Here is a 19,666-nt window from a genome sequence, read left to right as displayed (position 1 = left end):
GGCCAGAAAGGGATATTGCTTTTATAGCTTTTGGGATATAAAACATTTAGGAAATGTGATTGACTGGCAGAGCCTAATTCATCATGTGCCCGTTTCTCTCTCTCCACCCCAGCACAGCAGCACGCTCAGATGGGCACGGCTGTGCCTCTCCCTTTCCACCTCTCTTGTGCACGTAAGGGTGTGCAAACCAGCACTGCTGCTGTGTGCACGTGCACACCCAGCACACGTTCCCTCTGCTCCTGACTCCTTGTCCCTCCGCCCGTGTCATGGATTTATCATCATTCTGCTAAGCGCTAGAACTCCTGTGGCTATTTATAATTAATGCTCAGAAACCTGCCAATCCATTTAATGACACTAGGAGGTCACGGCCTCCCTTATAGCTTCCCATTAATCATCATTAGAACAGTTCTGGGTTTTTTACATTCTTTTTAAATGTTAATTCACCTTTATAATGCTCCTTTCAGCTATGACTGTAAAGGGAGACTCTGTGGTGACTCCAGACTGTCTTGCGAGTGTGTGCAGGTGAAAGGCACAGTGGGACAATTGCACTTGATAAAGTCTCTTTGGATGGCTCCCGCTGGAATGAATCGCGCTCACAAACTCTGTGAGATGGGATTTCTTCACTGCCCTCTGCTGCCTGCTGCTCGCAGTGCTGCTCTGCATCCCTCGTGCCTCCATCCCTCGGGTACCGCCGAGCCGGCGCTGATTGCTCCCTACCCACAAAGACCCACACTGCTGGGATCTGAGCAGCAAGGAGGTCCCGGAGGGGTCTGCCAGCTCAGTGATGTTGCTGCACTGTGCTGGAGTCAGTGGGTTGGCACGGAGTTTGCTCAGACTCCACGGGCTGTGTTAGTGCAGCTCCTTCCTGGGGCGTCTTTGGATTTTGCCCACCTGTAGGTTGGTTGTGGTTGCTGTGCCACTTGGCATCTTGCGGTGTGACACTTTGCCATCCTGGAGGTTAAAAAAAACACAGCAGGAGATGCAGGGCTGTTAAAGGAGGGAGTCCATCTCCTTGTCTGCTGCCTCCCTGCAGTCGGGCAGCCCCGAGCCTGTCCCGTGTCCCAGAGCACTGGGAGGCAGTACAGCAGTGCAGCAGAGCGGACTTACAGAGATGTCACGTTGCTGTCTGGAGGAATGAAAGCTCTGAGTGCAATCTGGTCGCTTTTGGCAAAAAACAATCCTTCCTATGTAGCCCTCCCTTGGCTTGCTGTCATCCCCTGCCTGGAGTCAATCTGTGCTTGCCATTAACGGGAACGGGTCTGAAGTGATGCTCAGCTCATCCCAATTCTGGCTTTGGTGCTCTCAGGAGTGTCCATGCTGTCGTAGGGCACAGCTTTGCAGCAGGGATTGCTCCAAATGCAGTCATGCATGGAGCCGTAGGATCCTCTTCCCGTGGCCCCACACGAGTTTGGGAGGGGGAAGGTCCACGTTGGGGGGTCTGGTGGGGCATGGGGACTCCTCCCTTGGCCCTGACGGGAGCCCAGCCCAGCTTCTCTGAGTAAATACGCCAGCAGCATTTGGCTTAATGAACTGTGGCTTTTAATAAATGGCTCTTATCTTGCTGAAGTGCTGCTAAATTGTCAGGATTTAAAATTAGCCTAATAGATTTGCGGGCGATGTTTTATTCACTGGTTAGTTGGGAAGAGGCAGGGAGAGGGGGGATGAGATGGCTCCACCCCATCCTCCCTGAATTATACAACAGTTATTTATTTGTTTGGGCCGAAGGGGAAATGTTCTGGATTAATGTGTGATGCCTCAGCACCTGACTTAATGGGAATTTAGAGACCTATCCCAAACTGATACTCTCCAATTAATCACTCGGTGGCCCCTCTGCTGGGCTGTCCCTGGAATATATTTTTCACGTTGGTGTTGAGTTGTGGCACCCGCTGCTGCCTCCCGGGGGATGGAGATGGGCCCTTCCCTTTGGCTGTGAGCTTTTTGGGTGCTGTGCACCACTTCTAGCAGGTTCACCCTGTGCCAGTACTGAAGAAGAGCCCGTATCTCCTTGTGTATGTGTGTGCAACTCGAGCAAAGCTGAGCTCAGCTTCTGCTGCATCCCATGAAGTTGCTTTGTGCCTTTTGAAAATGCAGAGCCAGTTACCATCCTGTTGACAGTTCAGAGACATATGGAGGATTGGGACAGAAGAATGTTTTATAATAGACTAATATCAGATCTGGTTGGGATGAAAGATGCCAGGGAAATGTCAATCACCGGCATTATCCGAACAAACTGCTGTACCTGCCGAGATAATATTTAGCAATTATGTAGCACCCAACTAGCTTAAGCAGCACAGACGGTGGCTAATTAAATCTCCCAGGACTTCCTTTGGGTGGGTGTTTTCCTAAAAGCACGGCCCTATCTCCTCACAGGGTGTTTTGTGTGAAGCTGGGTGCACTTCTCACCCACCTCCTGGGTAGGGAGAAAGGGGCAGAGGAAGGAGCTGATCCCTGCTGCTCAGTTAGGGTGGGCAATGCGTTCTGCTGAGTGACCCAGATAGCCCAGGGTGCTTGGCTGCTGAAGGCCTGGTGTGCTGGCCAGGTGCTGGGAAGTTTGGGTGCAAATCCAACCAGCATCCCTCTGTGGTACAGTTTGCAGGGCTGGATGGGGAGTGTTGCACTTTGTCCTTAGTGCTTCTGGTTTCCCTTAGTTGTCTTTCCGCTATCCAACCTGCATCCCTCTTTCCAGCACAGCATCCTTAGAAAGCCTCGTGTTGAGCAGTGCATCTCCGTGGACGTCCCAGCTTGGGCAGGGGCAGCTGAGATCACAGCAGCTGGGAGGAAAGCTTTCAGCTCATCCCAACCTGTGCCCTCCTCACCTTGGCCCTTTGCACAGAGCATCCCTCCGGGTGAGGCAGCGCTCTGCCCGTGACTTTGTGAAGGTCAGCATTTGTGTCTGAAGTGGGGCTGGTCGTAGTGATGCGTGATGCACGGTGTCAGCCGTAAAGGAAATATTGTATATAAAAGATAAGTTTTTCCCTTTCTTGTGGCAGAGGAACAAGGCGCTGGGTTCATTTAGCATTCATAAAGTCTTGCTTTGGAAACGCCTTTAAGTACTGCTGAGGGAGACTTGAAGGAGCGTGTTTGAGAGTCAAATGCATATCTCCTTGGGCTCTCCTTTCATCTGCTTTAAAAAACACAATCTCTTTTTTTTAATCTTTTTTTTCCCCCTCTGTAAAAATACTAATCTTCTCCAACAGCAGCAGACACCCAGGGTGCAGGCGCTCAGCAATTAGTTCAGTGAACAGAATAAGCGTGGAGCGGAGGGAAGGGGAGCCTCAGCCAAGCGCTGGGAGGACGACAAAATGCAGCCCGCTAATTAGGGGGCAGCACGGGGGAAAGCTGGCTGCTTAATTCAGTGCTAAGCTGCTAAGTCACCACGTGTTATCCGCCCGGGCAGCCCAGGCTTTGGGGATGCTGGGCTGACGTTGGGCAGAGAGGAGAATGGAGCAGGGACTTGGACTCTTAAGGTGGGTTGGAAAGCAGGCGGCCCAAGCACTTGGTGAGGATGAGGATGGAGCACTCAGCAGGGTGAGGTTTGTCGCCTTGCAGTTGTAGAGGCATAGAATTATTCAGGTTGGAACAAACCTCTGAGATCCCCAGCCCGCGTCCCTCAGTGCCACGTCCCCAGGGCTCTGCAGCACCCCCAGCGATGACCCTGCGCTCACTGCGCCGATGCATCACCGCTCCTTTGGAGAAAAAATATTTCCTTATATCTCACCTGAGTCCCACCTCTGTTGGGCTCCACATGGAGCCTTTTATTTGAGTGGGGAGCATCCAGCCCCCACCACACCACCTCCATCCTGCCGAGCCAGCCTCGGTGTTGCCAACCTCGGCTGAGGTTCAGCTCAGTCTTTCCCTTTGGCTGAAACTTTTCCCTGTCCTTGAAGTCTCTTCTCCTCCACTCTTCACTTGAGGGAAGGGAATTTATTGCAATGAAATATGTTGTCTTGTGGCTTTTTATGAAAACAGCACATGTCACTGCCCCTGTTTCCTGGAGCCAAAGGATGTGGCTGGATTTCAAAAAGAAAAGGGCTGGATGATTTCATTATTGCTAACAACTGTTCCCACAAAGATAAGGACAGTTTAATCACATTTCCCGTGCAGAAGTATCGAGGGAACCAAGAGGGAACGTTTCCATTTGATTTTCTGTGTTGCCTGCTGTGGTTTGGTCGCCTTTGGTGCATCGCGGTGCCAGCCGGGCCTGGGGGGAGCATCATGGCCAGCAGGGCACCACGTCCCAGGAGTGCTGCTCCAGCCTGGCCTGTGGGTTTGTTTTGCTGCTGCAAAATCAGTGCAGGCAATGGGGATGGAGTCGCCATGTCTTCCTCCTGTTGTTTGCAAGCTCACGGCACGGTGGTGCGCCATAGAGGCGCTCAGTGGTCAGTGCACCTGGCAGTGAGCACAGGGTCACCGTGTTGGATCCCAGCAGTGACCACCCAAAGAGAAAAGCTGGCTTGTAATTACAGTCATAATTGGAAATGATTAATGGTAGCAAAAGAACTTCGAGCGATTTCTTGTAATTAAATACTAATTTTAATTCCTTTGCAGTGCCGAGCACCATGTTTGCTTTACTGGTGATATTTATGCCTGTGCCTTACATGTATTTTTAAGATATTAAAAGTGATTAACAGTTTTTTAACCGGGTAAACAAGTAAATTAATTTGTTTACTTTGTGTCTGAATATAGCAATTACTATTTCATGGTTTCAAAGATCTCTGTTCTTGAGGATTTGTGGCTTTCAGTGTGCGTAACAAAGAACGCTCTGATACGAAGTTGGGGATATCGTAGCCTCATTAAGACTGGAATCATATAATCACAGAATGGATTAGGCTGGGGGGGTCCTTAGAAATCATCCATTTCCAATGCTCTGCCCTGGGCAGGATTGCCATCCAGTAGATCAGGCTGCCCAGGATCCCGTCCAGCCTGGCAAAGACCCTCCGATCCCCCATCCAACCCCAGCCCACTGCCTGCACGGCCCACATCCCTCAGAGCCAAGTCCTGAGCTCTGCTCCAGGGAAGTACTGGTGGGTGCTCCTTGATTGCTGCTTGGCCACATGCATTTCCAGACCTTTAGGAGTATACGTGTAAGGTCTTCAATGTTTTTTCCTTACCTTACTGCCATCATATTAGTTGGCTTTGAATTTTGACCCCATAGCTTGGGATTGGGGGTTTGGCGTGGGCACGAAAGTGAGACCCACAGAGCCACGGGGACTCCCATTCCAGGGAGAGACCTGCAGTGCTCCAGAGAGCTGCAGAGAGCTGCACTGGCTCCAAACATCACCCAGCATGGGGCTGTGCATCCCTCGCACCCTCTGTACCACTGCTTCCAAGTGCTGCTGTGCGAGCATCGCTCAGCTCGATGCGCTCACGTCCTTGCCATGCCTTGACAGAGCTGTGTTCAGCAGAGCCAGACTGGGAAGCAGTTTGCTGAAAAGTTGGTGCTGCTTCTCATAGCAACACACCAGGCAGAAAGCACTTGATGGAAATCGTGTCTTTTCCTCACCGGTTCCTTGCTAATGCTTTTCATTCCCTCTTGCTGCTTGAAAGAACTGATTGTCTGATTAAATTAAGACAGACACAAAAGCAGCTGGCCTGCCAAAGCCTTGGATTTTATTAAAAATAATATTGTTTACAGAGTTCTCTCCTTTTATGGTGCATATAAAACAGCGTGTTCCACCCGAGCAGCCAGCAGGCTTGCTGCAATTTACCCAGGAAGAAGAAAGAGATGGAGAGGCATTAAACCTTGTTGTGATGGGGAGTGAGGAGGAGAGGGGAAGGAGATGGGGAAACAGCCATAAAGGGAAGGGAAGGAAATTGGAAGAAAAGGGCAGAGGAGAGATGGGCTGGGTCCTGGGTTGCGGATGCCCCGCTGCAGGAGTGCCCTTCCCATGCTTGGCTTTCTCTTCTCTTTCTGTGTCTTCTGTTTGTTTGTTTGTTTGATTTGGTTCCAAATAATTAATGGTAAAAACCCGTGGCTAATGGTTTGAATGAAGGATGGATGGGTACTTTAATTAACTCGTGAAAGGATTATACACTTCTGCTTCCAGTCTGGCTGACCCCAGTGAGGTAGCGAGGCTGGAATGTCCCATGTGGAGGGGAGCTGGTGCTGGGGATGTCACTGTCAGTGAGTGCGGTTGGGAGGATGCTCAGCCTGCTGATCTCAGGGCACCAAAATCCCTGGCACGGGAGCTGGGGAGCTGCTGCAGGGTCGTAAGATGGAAGGCAGGGCTCAGTGGTGGCCCTGGGCTGCTCCTCACCGGCTCTGCAGCGTAGAAATTAATTTCTCCTCACGGCTCATCCGTGCCACATTTCGGATCAAAAGCCGTTTTGACTCTGAACGAGGCCTTTTTGGCCTTCCTTCTGTAGTGGTATCTGCCCCTGGAATCCTCCTCACTTATCAGCCCCTCGGCAAGCTGCTCCGTTTGATTGCTGATCTGCCTTATTATGTTTTTAAATGCACTTTAATATTTTAGTTTTAGCGACTTTTTCTTTTTTTTAAAGGCTAAATTTCAGCTTCTGAAGTGCAGTACCTCTCTTTCACTTCAATGGAAGCCTCTCACATTTATCCCAAGGCATAACATGGTCCTTGCAGCGTGTGAAATTAGAGGCACTGATTAGAGCATCTCAGCCACCGCCGCTGTGCACCTCAAAGGACATTCAGGAGAGTCTGGTTCTGGAGCTGGGAGTGGCTGTGTGCTCAGCATGGGGTTTGATGGGATGTCCTGCCCCTTGGAGCTCTCTGCAGATGACCTGGAGATGGAGGGCAGCTTGGAGGGTCATGAAACACCTGGGTGGTGGGATTGATGGCTTTGGTGGGAGGTCTGTAATGGGTTGTGCCTGTGGGACACGCAGGATGAGCCAGAGCAGAGAGGTGAACACACAAGGTCAGTGTGAGTGCTTGCTTTTGCCTTGCTCCTTTTTTCTTTATATTTTTCCTTCTAGCTAGAACAGCGCAACAGGACGTTGGTAAAAATCGTTGCACCTGATATTCTAGTTGGAGAGTGCCTCTAGCCAGATATTTAGTGCTTTCAGTCCTTGATGGAGCCAGCAACAACCTACACTCTGCTGTGTGGCCTCGAAGGCGCTCAGCACCCATTGCTGTGGGGTGCACCCGTTGTTCTGTGCTGCCCGACAGGGTGGGCTGTGTGCTGCCCTTGGGATGGCTCCAGGGGTACGTGCCCACGGTGGGACCAGAGTTATGTGTTTTGTTATGGGAATTCATTGATTTGTTTTGAGGGTGGTTTTTTTTCTCAAAGCTCGGTGTGGTTTTGGGATATTGTACGTGCTGGAGGGAGTGGGGCAGATGCTGCAGATGTGGGCTTGTGCTGCTGATGTGATGCAGGGCCTGGGCAGGGCTCAGCAGCAACCCGTGCTCTTTGAAATGCCCTTTCTCACCTAAATGATTTCTCACAAAAGGTGAGATTTCGGGATGTCAGTGCTTGAGATGGGGAGACTGAGTCCCGTGGGGCAGGAGGATGTGTCTCACAGAGCCTTCAAACCTTTTGCAAAATGGATAAAAGTCCGTCTGCTTTCTGAAGCAAAGCCTTGAAACGAGGGTGATTAATACACCTGGGGTGTAGGTGGCTGTGGGGTGTGCTGGACATCTCTGGGGTTACAGCAGAGCTCTGGTGCTGAGCCCTTGCTGTCTCTGAAGTGGTTCAGTGGTTTCAGCTCACAAAGATGGTCAGAAAGCCTGGTGTGGTGGGGTGGCCGTGGGAGGTCTGCGGTGCTTCTGTCACTCAGTGTCTGTGCCATAGCTGTTGCTTTTGGCTGAGGCTTTCCGTCCTCTCCCTGCCAGGACCTTTGAGCAGTGTGAGGGAGGGACAGATGGTTACAGGCTGGTTACCCTGGCTCTGCTTGGAGCAGTGGTAGCACCATCCCCAGATCCCCTGCTGAGGGCATCAGGCTGGGGGCAGGTAGGGAGGAGAGGTGATGGTAACTCTCCAGCAAAGCAGGTTGTCCCTGGAAATAGAACATGAATAAGTAATCCGGATAAATAATGGAGCTGCCTGAGCTGGAACAATAAAGAATAAAAGTGCTGAGTGTGGCTTGCTGTGATTTGTGGGGTCGTGCTGGCTGGTCCGCTCTCTCTGGTGAGTGGGTGCTCACCCAGCAGCCACAGCATGGAGACGTGGAGATGACTGGTGTGGTGATGGCTTGCTTTGTGGTCTCCTCCTTTGTCATGCTGCTCTGATGTGTTGTCACTGCTGCAGAATAACCCCTGCAAAGCTTGGGGGCTCGGTGGGTGTAGCCGTGGGGCACCCCTTGTGGGCAGCTGCCAGAGCTGCTGCTTGGTGCTGGAGGTGATGCAGATTCCTGCAGACATCCTGCAAGGCTTTCGTGAGCCGGAATGGAAGTTGCACCAAGTAGCAAGTCAGAATCTCTGCAGCAAATTAGGCTTTTCTCTTCTGCCTCCTCCAAGGGATGTGGCAAATAATTATTCACCACTACCTTCATATGATATTTATGTATGGGAAGAGTGCTGTCATGTCTTACTCAATCTTTTCTTCTCGAGACAAAGCAAACCCCAGCGCCTTTCATCTTCCTTTGGAGCTGTCTGTGCCTCTCACCCGTTTCATTGCTATTCCATGGACTCAGCCCCACTTGTCCGTGGCTCCGACGTGCGATCAATCGCATCCCATCAGCCCGAGGTGTGCGCCTACCCCTGCGTGTGCACTGTGCTGAGCTCAGCCCGGATTGATCTGAAGGGAAGGGGACCCTCCAGCAGCAGCTCTGCACAGACAGATGTGTGCTTAGCAGGGGCAGCTGCTCGGTGGCCATGCTAAGCCACAGCGCCTTAACCTTTGGCTCTGTGCAAGCATGACGGCCAGATCGGGATGGATATTGCAGCTGAGGCCTGAATTAAAGCAAGTGGAGCAAAATAATTCTCCTTTGTCCTTCTTACGCTGCTTGTGTTAACACAGCCTGTAATACGATTTGCCATCTTGCGTGGCCTGCTCGATTCCTCTGCAGTCTGTGGTGCTCCAGTCCCTGCACGCCGCTCCCTGACCGCTGCTCCTCGTTTCCATCCGTGCGTTTGATTTCTCCTCCCGAAGTGCATCACCTGGCTCCTGTCCATATTGAATTTCCTATTGCTCGCTCCGGAGGTGATTTGAAATTCTGGTCCAACCCTCCGAGCTCTTCCAGTCCCTCTCCTCCTCGCTTGGCATCGTCTGCAAATTTTAATAAGCGTGCTTCTGGCTCCATCGTGTAAGTTGTTAATGCAAATGCTGAGCAGAGCGGGGCTCAGGACAGAGCTCGGCACGATCCCACGTCGGGTTGCCCTCCTGGCTTGTGCGTAAATAATAGATAAGGGCTCTTTGAGAGCGCTTTGTCAACAGCCTGTTAGCCTCCCCTCCGCCCCCATTACATCCAGACCGCGCGTTGCTCGCAGGGTGCCGTGTGGGACAGCTTCAGACGCCTTATTAAAGTCAAGGTATATCATGTCTACAGCTTTCCTCTTATCCACCAAGCCTAGTTATCCTGTCAAGGCAGAAATTAGGTTGGTTTGACATGATCTGTTCTTGACAAACTCGTGGTGGTGGTGGTGGTGCGGGGCTTTTTTCTCGCTTTATTAAATTCCCGGGCCTTACAAGCTGTGATAGTTTCATCGTTTGTTTTAGTATCTTCGCCGTGATTGAAGCTGAGCTGATTGCCTGCAGCTCCTGGCTTTTTTTTCCCTTGAAGATAAGGGAGGCTCCATGCCCTTTCTGCTGCCCTCTTCGAGCTCTCCAGGAGCAGTGCTGGCTGATTTCCCCATTTGTGAGCACGCTCAGGACGGCTCCATCAGCCCCCGATGACTTTCGATGACTTTTTAGTTTTTGTTTTAACCCTTCCTGCGCCGGCATGAATGCCTGCCTCCCTTCTAACGTGGAATTGGGAGCGATGTGCTCATGTTGTACCTTCCCTGACAGACAGACAATCCGACACGCAGTGGAGATCCCAGCCACACGCTTGGCCATGGACCCAACCTTCCCCTTCCTCTTCCTTTGAACAAGAGCTGTGTTGTTCCTGCCTTGTGTCCCTCACGGATAAGAACTTGGTTTGCACATTGGCGCTGCTGAATTTCTCCCTGATTGCTGTTGCCCTTCTGCTTCCCCCATCCCTAGTTATGAGCCTTTGTTTCTGTATTTTTTTGGTAGGGTTTCTCCTTTGCTTCCAGGCCATGGAATGGCTCCTGATGAGCCACGCAGCCTCTTCCTCAGCTCTCCATCTTCCCTTTGCATGGGGATAGCCTGCTGTTTATGCATGTATTACAATCCCTTTCAGTACTGCCAGCTCTTCTCTCCTTTGTCCCTTACACTGTTGTCCCAGGAGACAATAATCCACCAGCTTCCTCAGTTTGTTGAAACCTGCCTTTTGGAGTCCATTGCCCTTAGTTTACGCCTTGCTTCCCACTGACCTGTGAATCATGTTGTTTCATCAGTGTTCTCACCCAAATTGCCTCCCCTCATATAGCAGCAGGCTTGGCTACAGTGCATCCCTGTTCTCCCCAGCATGGAGCTCCATGGAACCCTCAGCAGGGGCTGGATGGAGCACGTCTTGCCTCGTGCTGCAAGTGCTGTGCAGCAGCTCTTGGTGTGGCACAGGTCACCCGGGATGGCTCTCATCCTCCCCATGGATTTGTGTCACCAGAATTGCCCCTAAGAAGAAAAAGGTAGCTTGGGCTTGACTCAGCTTTCAGGCAGCAGGGTTGGGTGAAAGTAATCCTGTCCTCTGTAACAAAGATGTGTGGGGGCCGGATTGACAGAGACCTTTAAATGTCAATAAAGCAATTCTGCATGGCCTACAAATCTTCACGGGGAGCTGATAGGGAGGGTCTGCAGGGCTGGGCAGGAGAATTGTCCCATTGCACAGCACCGGCTGTCCATCTCAGAGCAGCCCCAGGCTATGATGAAACCCATTCTGTAGATGGTGCTGCAAACCAGGGGGGCACAGCAGGGTGTGTGAGATAATAAAGGGCTTTATATAGGATTTGCCCACCCAGCAGTGCCCTCAAACGACCCCCAACCAGCTCAGCTTTGCTGTAGCAGAATGCCCCCACCCATGGCTGCACTGGGCGTAAAATATGGGATTTCAGGGCACCCCCTGCCAGCCGCCTTCTGCCCAGCTCAGCCTGCCATGCTCACGCCCCATTAGCAGCATGTGAGGGATGCAATCTGGCATCTGTCCTCAGCGGTGTCCCAGCCGTGGTGTGACAGACACGTCCCCAAAACAGGCTGTTCTGTCCCCAGCAGGCGCACAGGGACTGTCACCGGCGTGTGAGCTGACAGCTGGATGTGCACTGCGTCCCCTGTGTGCATGTGCATGGGTACTGGAAACCAGCACGGGCTCAGAGAGATGTGCTGCTTCCCAGTTGCCCATGAGGATATTAAATTTCATGTGTTGATGTCCAGAAATTATCATATTTGGGAAACAATCATTGATCTCTGTCTCCTCCCTGGGCCCCCCTCCTGCTCTCAGCTCACACCTTGCTCCTGTTGCCCAAGTTTTGCCTCCTGCCCTTCTCCCCTCCTGCCTCACTTCTGTGTCCCGGATCCCACCAGCTGCAAGCTGGAAGCCAGGAACAGGGTGTTGAAAATAGTTTTGTATTTTATTTATGGCTGTTTTAATTGCTTCATAAGGCCGCAAGAGCTGGCTGGTGGCATGTTGGGCTGCTCACTGGCTTTGACATGGAGATGCTCTTGTGCCCCAACAGTGATGGCTCTTCAGCTTGCAGCACGCACGTGGTCCTGCAGAAGTATCTCCCCTCCTCCCTTCTATCCAGGCTCTGAATGGGGTTTGTTACTGTCCCATTGCCATGCTGTCTGGGCAGCGTGGTGACAGCATGGCATCCAGCTTGCTTTTGCACAAAGAGCCGGAGCTGGGCACATCCCTTGCCTGGAAGTTTGCTGGCTGCTAAGCGTGTTGCTCTGTGGAAGCTGAGCAAAATAGGCTTCTTAACTTAACGAGTAAACTAATTTGTCAGGCGGGCGCTGTTCTGTTTCCCTCTGCAGTGCAGCTCCTCTCTGCCAGCACTGCACATCCTGACACGCTGGGAGCAGCTCGGCCCGGCAGCAGGGTGGTGATTTGGCGCAGGAACTCTTTCCACACAAAGATTTTTTGTTTTGTTTTGTTTAATAAAGCATAGGACCGAACTGTTTGCTCTCGCTTGTAGGTTCTGAAATATGCATTTAATTTAGGCTTAATGAGGGAATTCTTGTATATGAAATGAAACGCCTTGCGTTGGCTCTCCAGGATGGGGATGGGAGCTGCTGTGACAAGTTGAGCTTGGAAGATTGTGCAGTCATTAAGGTTGGAAAAGGCCACTAAGATCAACTAGCTCAACTGTCAACTCTTCACCACTATGCCTGCTAAGCCGTGACCCAAAGATGTTGGGGATGCTGAGGAGTGGGGCTGGCTGGTGAGGATGACAGGAAGGGATGGCTCAGCACAGCAGATCTCAGCTGCAGCTCGTGTCTGTAAAGAGATCTGCATTATTTCAGGTATTTAGGTATTTATTTTGATAATTCAGCAAATACAGGCACTTGTGCAGGGTTGTAAGGAAAGACTGGCTAGCTGAGAATAGCTTTTGATGAAAGGACCTAAAGATGCAAGCTCCATCCATCCCCTCCAGTTACGTGGATAGAGCAGTGGGGACGAGTTCAAAGCCACTGCACAAATAAACTCTAATAGCTTTCCTCTTGCATTTACGTTATTAGGGGGTTCATTTGACTGGCATTATGATGATAAATGAAAAATGCTTTGCACCATTACGTCGGGCGCTAATGCGTAGTGGGAAGAATCTTGGCTCGTTTAAAAGGAGCAAAAAGTGACAATGGAGGGAATGTGCTGGGTTTGTGCAGCTGTCTGCAAGCACAGGGGCTGCAGGGAAAGTGGAATGGGGGCAGAGCTCACAGCTCTGGTCTCGCAGCGTTGGGATAAGGGCGATGGATGATAAGGGGCTGTTGCATGCAAGCAGTGCTCAGAGGGGTTGCTGCCACACTGCAGTGGATAAGCACATGGATTCACACCTGGTATTGCTCAGGCTTTGTTGGCTGTGCTGCTTTTTGGTGTGCTGTCCCACTGATGGAGGAACAAGGAGTTGAACTCCATCATTATGGGTGCTTTCCTACTCGGGGTAATTGATGAGTTTGTACCTGCCTCCATCCCCGGTTGTGACCCAGGGGCTGGAGGGTGATTCGCACACCAAAGCTCACAGCAGAGCCTGTGGGCAGCCCTAGAGCCCTGGGAGAGGATGCTGCTGGTCCACAGCCTTCCCTTCGTTCGAAGCCGTGGAGCAAATTGAGTTCAGAGGGTCAGTGTTACTCCCAGCTGCTGCGACAGAAATCCCTAATGCACCGTATGCCGGCTTTCTCCAAAGCTCCGGCTTCTTTTTTATGAGCCTCTGTCACTCTATTATCTGTCTCTGAGTTGGTCTTTAGCTCTTTAACCTCATGAGAAGGGAGGGAAAAGGAACCTTGAAAGGGGGGAAAGAAAAGCAAAAAAAAAAAAAAAAAAGCAAACAAGATGCTCTTGAGAGAGGCTTTTCATCCTTGGCCATGGAGCTGTAATTGGGTGCTTGGCGAGAGCCTGGCTGGAAAGGGGCAGGTTTGAAAGACTCATGGGGTGGGGGCTGAGGATCTGCAATGCCTTTTTGGGGGAGGCATCGTGATGCACTGAGCATCCTTCTGTCCCAGCCCCAGCTGTGGAGGCAGCCTCTTGGTTATGCCAGTCCCTTCTGTCCCCATCCCTGCGTTGGGATGGGGGGAGCAATGATGGGGTTACAAATCCGGTGTGGCCCCGCTCCTTGCAGGCAGCGTTTGGCTGCTCGCTGGCCCTGTGCACCGTGGCACAGACAGGGCTTCAGCTCAGCTCCATCTCCTGCATGCTAAGCACGCCGTCTCCCTGCAGGATCCTGCAGCCTTCTGCACTGCTCTGCTGCAAAGGGGGTGGGGAGGTGGATTTTGTCTTCAGCACAGCAGTGGGGAGGTGGGAAGCAGCGGGACGAAGCCCCCCTTCCTTGCATGTATTCCTATGGGTCCGGTCTCACCCAGACCCACGCCAGTTGGGGTGCAACCAGTGCCAGCCCCAGGCTGCTGTGTGCCCGTGTGCTGCTGCAGTGCATTAATAACATCTGCTTTCCCTGCAGGGATTTGCAGCCCCAGGGGTCGTGTTGTTGCAGGAAGGGCTCTGCTGGTGCCGTTCTGCAGGTGGCAATGGGGAGGCAGCTCTGTGCTGCAGAGCACGGAGTTTAGTTCATCCTTAGCAGCCTTCTGCAAGCCTTTGCAGGGTAGAAGGGTGTGGGCAGTGGGGGTGAGAGGGGCCTTGGGGTGGCACATGGGCCCTGCTTTGAGCTCGGGTGTGCACATCCCAGTTTACTCCTGTGCCTCATCCAGTGCCTCTCTCTGTTCAGGTTACTGACAGCGTTGCAGAGTTTGTGGTGGTCAGAAGCTCATGCATGGCATGTCCAAGTGCTCCGTGTTTTTAAGCAAGACCCAGAAAATGCCTAATTGCCTTTCTTTTTCTCTTCCTTTCTAATAATTCCTCCTTTTCAGTGCTAAAAATAAGGCACCGAGAGGGAGAATGCACCAAAAATGAGCAGAAAAATTGTAAAGTTCCTATTCGTGCCTAACAAAGAGCCCCCCGTGGAAACGTGTCTTTTTCTGGGGAGGAAAAAAAGCCATTTGGAATGGGGTGTGGGTAGAGGAGGAAAGAGAGATCACTTTAAAAACTTCCACTTGCTCCAATAATGAGATTAAGGGAGCTGCCAGATGAAACCATCTGCCTAATCTTTTACCCAGAGCAGCTCTGTTCCCAGCTCCCATCCAAGGATGGCACCGGGGCCGCCTTCTGCCATGGACTGGCCTGGAGGATGATGCCCTGTGCCTGCATCCCTGATGTGGAGGAGATGCTCACTGCAGCCCCTGCTCCGTGGTGCCAACACGCGCCGGGTGCCTGCGGATGGGATGAGGAAAAAGAAAGGGGAGGGGGGAAGGGGGCGAAAGGCACTCATAAAAAAGACAGTTTGACATTTTCTTGACTGTTTTGAAATTTTCCTAGCACAACAAGCTGTTTATCCGCCACTCCAGCTCTTATTGAATTAAAGTGTGGAGGGGGTGTTAGGAAGAAATCAATTCGTGCTCCATATGCTGCTCTGTTGGGGAACGTGGCTCTCTGCACACTATGGAGTATGTAGGGAAGGGTGGGGGAAGGAGAGATAAATCCATCAGCTAACAAGATAAGTGCCTTGTTCCTCCATCTGTTACTGCTGTGTCCTTATCTGGGATTGCAGCGTGGCAGCAGCGATACATCTTGTGTCAGGTATTATATTCCAAATTCATATGAATGAATTTTCATGCTCGCAACAATCCATGATCCGGCAGCCACAGCCTCCTCCAGCTCTGCGTGCTGCCACGTGGCATCTGCAGGCATCGCCCTCTGCTCCTGGAGGATGGGCAGATCCTGGTGCTGGGGCACGTAGCCACGTTTTGGGGGACAGGAATTGACTTCAGTGAATCCCTGCGCTGCTGAGCAACTTGGCAGTCGGTGGAGAGCTGCGTGTGTCTCATCTCTGTCCTGCTGCAGACCAACTCAGCACATCCATTTGTACCTGTTGGTGCCTGAAGGGGCTGTGAGGAAGAGGGGATGGGCTCTTCAGTCTGGTCTGCTGGGATAGGATGAGGGAAAATGGTTTCAGGCTAAAAGGGGGGAGATGTAGATAAGAAAAAAGTTTTTAAGGATGAAGGGTAGTGAGGCACCGGGTGCCCAGAGAGGTGCTGGGTGCAGACAGGCAGGGTCAGGCTGGATGGGCTCTGAGCACCTGATGGAGCTGTGGGTGTCCCTGTGCATTGCAGAGGGCCTTTAAGGTCCCTTCCATCTCACACGATCCTGTGATCTGGCTGTGAAAGCAACACGTTTCTGGATGTTGCCCGTGTTCAGCGTCAGATCAGCTCTGGACTGAGCTGAGCACACGCAGTAGGTAGAGGTGCTCAGTGCAGCACTGCCAGGAGTTTCTCTGAAGGTTCAGTCTTGAAATCTGAAGTTGTCCTCGCCCCATACTGGAATCATGCAACTATTCAGGTTGGAAAAGACCTCTGAGATCCCCAACCCATCGCGTTGTGCCCGCTGTCCACATCCCTCAGAGCCACATCCCCGTCCAGGGGGCAGCTGCTGTGCCAGTAACTGAGTGCGCAAACGGAAGCTCCTCAGGAGTTTTATGGGCAGTCTTCAAATCCCTGCCCTCTGTGTAATCAGCTCACCCAAAAACCTCAGTTGTCACAGCGACTGCAAAGACTTCTGCATCTTGAGGGGATGCGTCAGAGCCTGGCCAGGATGCACGGAGCCTTGTAAAACCCACAGCATTATCACAGGGCCGTGCGTAGGGCTGAAAAGCCGTGTTGCTGTTTGCTGTTTGAAGGACTTTGCTGTTGTTCTGAGCGCTGCCAGAGAGGACAGCACTGAAAGTCTGTGCTGGGACTGGGAGCGTTGATGTGGGCCAATGGGTTTTGTGCCCGCTGTCGGTGTGAAGCATGGAGCAGCAGTTGGATCTGAAAATGAAGAAGGTTGGCTGGGCTGGGGCTGGGAGCCAGGTGTGCTGGAGCTGCTGAGCAGCGTTATGGCTGCCCACCTTCTTCCCCGTTCCCGAATAAAGATGCTATTTTTGTTTTCCCTTCTGTTTGGCCCCGATGGGCTTAACCCATCTCTGCGGAGGCACAGAAATCCCAGCTCTAATTTCAATTAAGAGCGCTCCTTTTGATTGCAGCCCGGGCTGGGGTTTGGGATCCATTCCTAATCCCTATATTAGCACTGATTCATCTCTTCCATGAGCATTATCATCAGTGGCCCTTAGGGGGAAAGGAGGGGAGGGATCTTTCGGGAGGATAAATACCATTTGTTTGTGTTTGTATTAGCTTCCACGCCGCATCCTGATTACATCCCGCTTTTTGACACAACAATTATTATTAATTTCCCGGCGTCTGCGTTTGGATTCTCGCCGACACAAAGGGAAGATGACGGATAATGTCAGGCTCGGTAATTGGGTGGGGGAGGGGGAAAGAAGGGGGGGTGCAGATGGGATATTATTAGATTGTAATTCTTGGTGTGGAACGGGAAGGTATTTCTCAGCAGATGTCGGCGCGAGCTCTTTATCCACACGTTAGGGAGCGATTGTCTCGGCTGCGCTCTGCTCCATCACCCCTGCCCCGCTCTGCCCCTTCTGCACAGAAATCCCATCAGCTCCTCCTGGTGGGAATTGGCTTTGCAGGGCTCGCCTTCTGCTGCCGGCTTTGCAATTAACTTTGCAAAGCGATCCCTGGCTGCAGCCATGGAAAAGCGAGGCTTGCTGCTGCGGGACGCTCCGAGCGCTGCGTGCGTGCCTGCAAAGCGCTGGGTGATTCCTCCCCTGCTCTCTCTGTGTGTGTTGAGGGTTGAGTTCAAGCTGGGAAAATAATAAATAAACCAGAGGAACTAACTGTGTTTCAGCGAGCATTGATTTCTGAGGCTGCTCGTGAACCATGGAGAGCTGTTTGTGCATGGAGCGGGGTTAGAGGAGAGCGGGAATGGGTGGGACTTTGGATCTTTGGGGAACTTTCTTAATTGTAAATCGATGCCGGGCAAGCGAGATGTCGGAATATCTTTTGCTTGTTATCACAGAGACCAGAGGTGGTGATGGAGTTGCTGTGATGGCTTTGTGCCTGGGGCTGGCAGGGAGGGAGAACTAAGAGAGAACCTGTAACTCATGAAGGCTTCCAACAGAGGTGTCTTGTGTTCTGCTCTCTGGCACTGGAGCTTGGGGTGCTCTTGGAGTCCCACTCACTCTTGGGTTGTCCTACAGAAGCAAACTTCATCTCTGCTCAGCTGGAACCAGCGTAGAGTCATTCAGGTTGCAAAAGACCTCTTGAGATCACCAATCCCACCCCACCGTGCCCATTGCCCACTTCCCTCAGTGCCACATTCCCACAGCTCTGGGACACCCCCAGGGATGATGACCCCCCACCCTGGCAGCTGTGCAGTGCAGCACTGCTCTTTCAGGGAATTTCTTGCTAATTCCCAACCCCTCTCACCACTGCAGCATGAGGGCAGGCATGATGCTCTTGTCCTTGGATCCCTGGATCTTTTCGCTGGCTGTGCTCTTCTGATGGTGCCAAATCCCTTTGTTTGTAGGGTCCTGCTATGTGTCCCAGGCTGAGCGCAGCTCACCTGCATCTCTACTGTGTAGCCAGCAGCCGTATGGGTTTTCCCTGAATGGCAGAATGAGATGTGTTTTGGGTTTCACCCCTCAGGGCAGGTTGCTGTGTGAGTGGGAGAGGCTGGAAGCATCTCATGTGCGTGGCAGTGAAATGGTGGTGGGCTGGAGGGGGCATTGCCAGCTGCCAGCTGCAGGCATCTATTGGTGCTTTGCTCTGAAGCGGGGCCAGACTGCATCTCAAGGATCAGCTGCTGAAGTGGAGGGACTGTTCAGTGTGGTTTGGCCTTTGTGAGGCACTCTAGAAGGGCAGGGAAGGTCAAGGTGAGCAATGGGATGATGCACCATCTCAGACCGGCTCCATTCCCATTGGGACCTGGAGGTGAGGAGAGTCCCAGTGCTGCAGGATCCCAGCCAGCTCCTGCTCCTTTATTTTCTCTCTCCAGCTTTGATCTTTTCAGCCTTTAAGCACTCCTCACCATGGATCTGTGTGTTCAGCATCCAGCACAATTCCTGCGGGTCGGCATAACGGCAACAGTAATGCAGAGAATTATCAGAGATGTTATCAGCCAAACTTGGCAGCTTTTCCAATCCTCCCCTCCAGCCTCACCCCTCCTGCAGCCTGACCTGTAGGTGCTGCAGCCAGGCCACCGGGTCATCTCATTTAATGGCAAACCCTGTGTCCTTAGAACAATGAATCTGACGCTTCGTTCCTCTTCTTGCATCTTTTTTATATCCATTTGCACATTGAAATCTCTTCAGCTGACTCCTGCCAGTCTTTACAAAAAGCTTTTACAGCTTCAGATGTTTCAAAGATTGAGGGTTGCCCATCAACCAGAGAGTTCTCCTTGTAAGCAGTCAAGCTCTGCAGAAGGCAGTGGGAGGGAAGCGAACGTATTTTGGAAGAAATGGGAAAAGGAGGCAAAGAGAAGAAGGGGTTTTGTACTCTTTTTCTCTTGGGGGAAGCGTTTTTATCTCTAAATCTGTGTAATTGATGCCCAGATACTCTGGTGATGAGTGCCTTAGAAATGCATCTGCAGTAATAATCTAATATCCGTTTGTTAGGACTCCAAGGAAATCTAATAATACTGATGCTTTGCCTAATAGAGCTCCTTTCATCCCAGGATAAAATGCGAGGAGTTTGAGATGGAAAAGACCGATTTTAGGTCGCGCAGTTCATCTCCCTTCCAATGCAAGTCTCAAGGTATTTTGCAGGCATTAAATAATTAAGGAGCAGTTATGGTCAGGGAAGCAACGAGGTGAGGGAGGCGGCAGCTGGTGAGCGCGTGGGGAGCAGAGCTGCGAGCTGCAGTCACTCAGCATGGAGTCGTTATTTTCAGGGAAGGAAAATGTGTAAAGGTTTGGGTTTGTGTTTTGAAGTGCCCACCTCAGTGCTGCTCTTCTGCTTCACCCCGCAGTGGTTGGAGCCAGGCCAGCCCCACGCTGAGGTCTCTGCACTGCTGGACCCACATGGGGTTCCCTGGGCTTGCTGGCAGCAAA

The 19,666-nt window shown here is 51.9% G+C and overlaps 1 protein-coding gene across 4 annotated transcripts in view; it reads left to right on the top strand.

Moving 5' to 3' along the window:
- The window catches only part of LOC128087678 (protein CEPU-1), a 307,830-nt gene that overhangs the window by 72,936 nt on the left and 215,228 nt on the right, over window positions 1–19,666 (top strand). The window contains exon 1 of one of the 4 annotated variants that reach the window (XM_052697520.1): window positions 16,920–17,013. The exons of the other annotated variants lie outside the window; for them this stretch is intronic. Coding sequence (XP_052553480.1) covers window positions 16,992–17,013 — 22 coding nt within the window. The 5' untranslated portion in view covers window positions 16,920–16,991. Of the gene's footprint in view, window positions 1–16,919; window positions 17,014–19,666 lie in introns of those variants that run through there. 4 annotated transcript variants of the gene reach the window in all.

Source organism: Tympanuchus pallidicinctus, unplaced genomic scaffold (genome assembly GCF_026119805.1).
Source record: "Tympanuchus pallidicinctus isolate F22 unplaced genomic scaffold, pur_lepc_1.0 scaffold30, whole genome shotgun sequence".
Classification (NCBI taxonomy): domain Eukaryota; kingdom Metazoa; phylum Chordata; class Aves; order Galliformes; family Phasianidae; genus Tympanuchus; species Tympanuchus pallidicinctus.
This window is presented reverse-complemented; position numbering and strand designations above follow the sequence as displayed.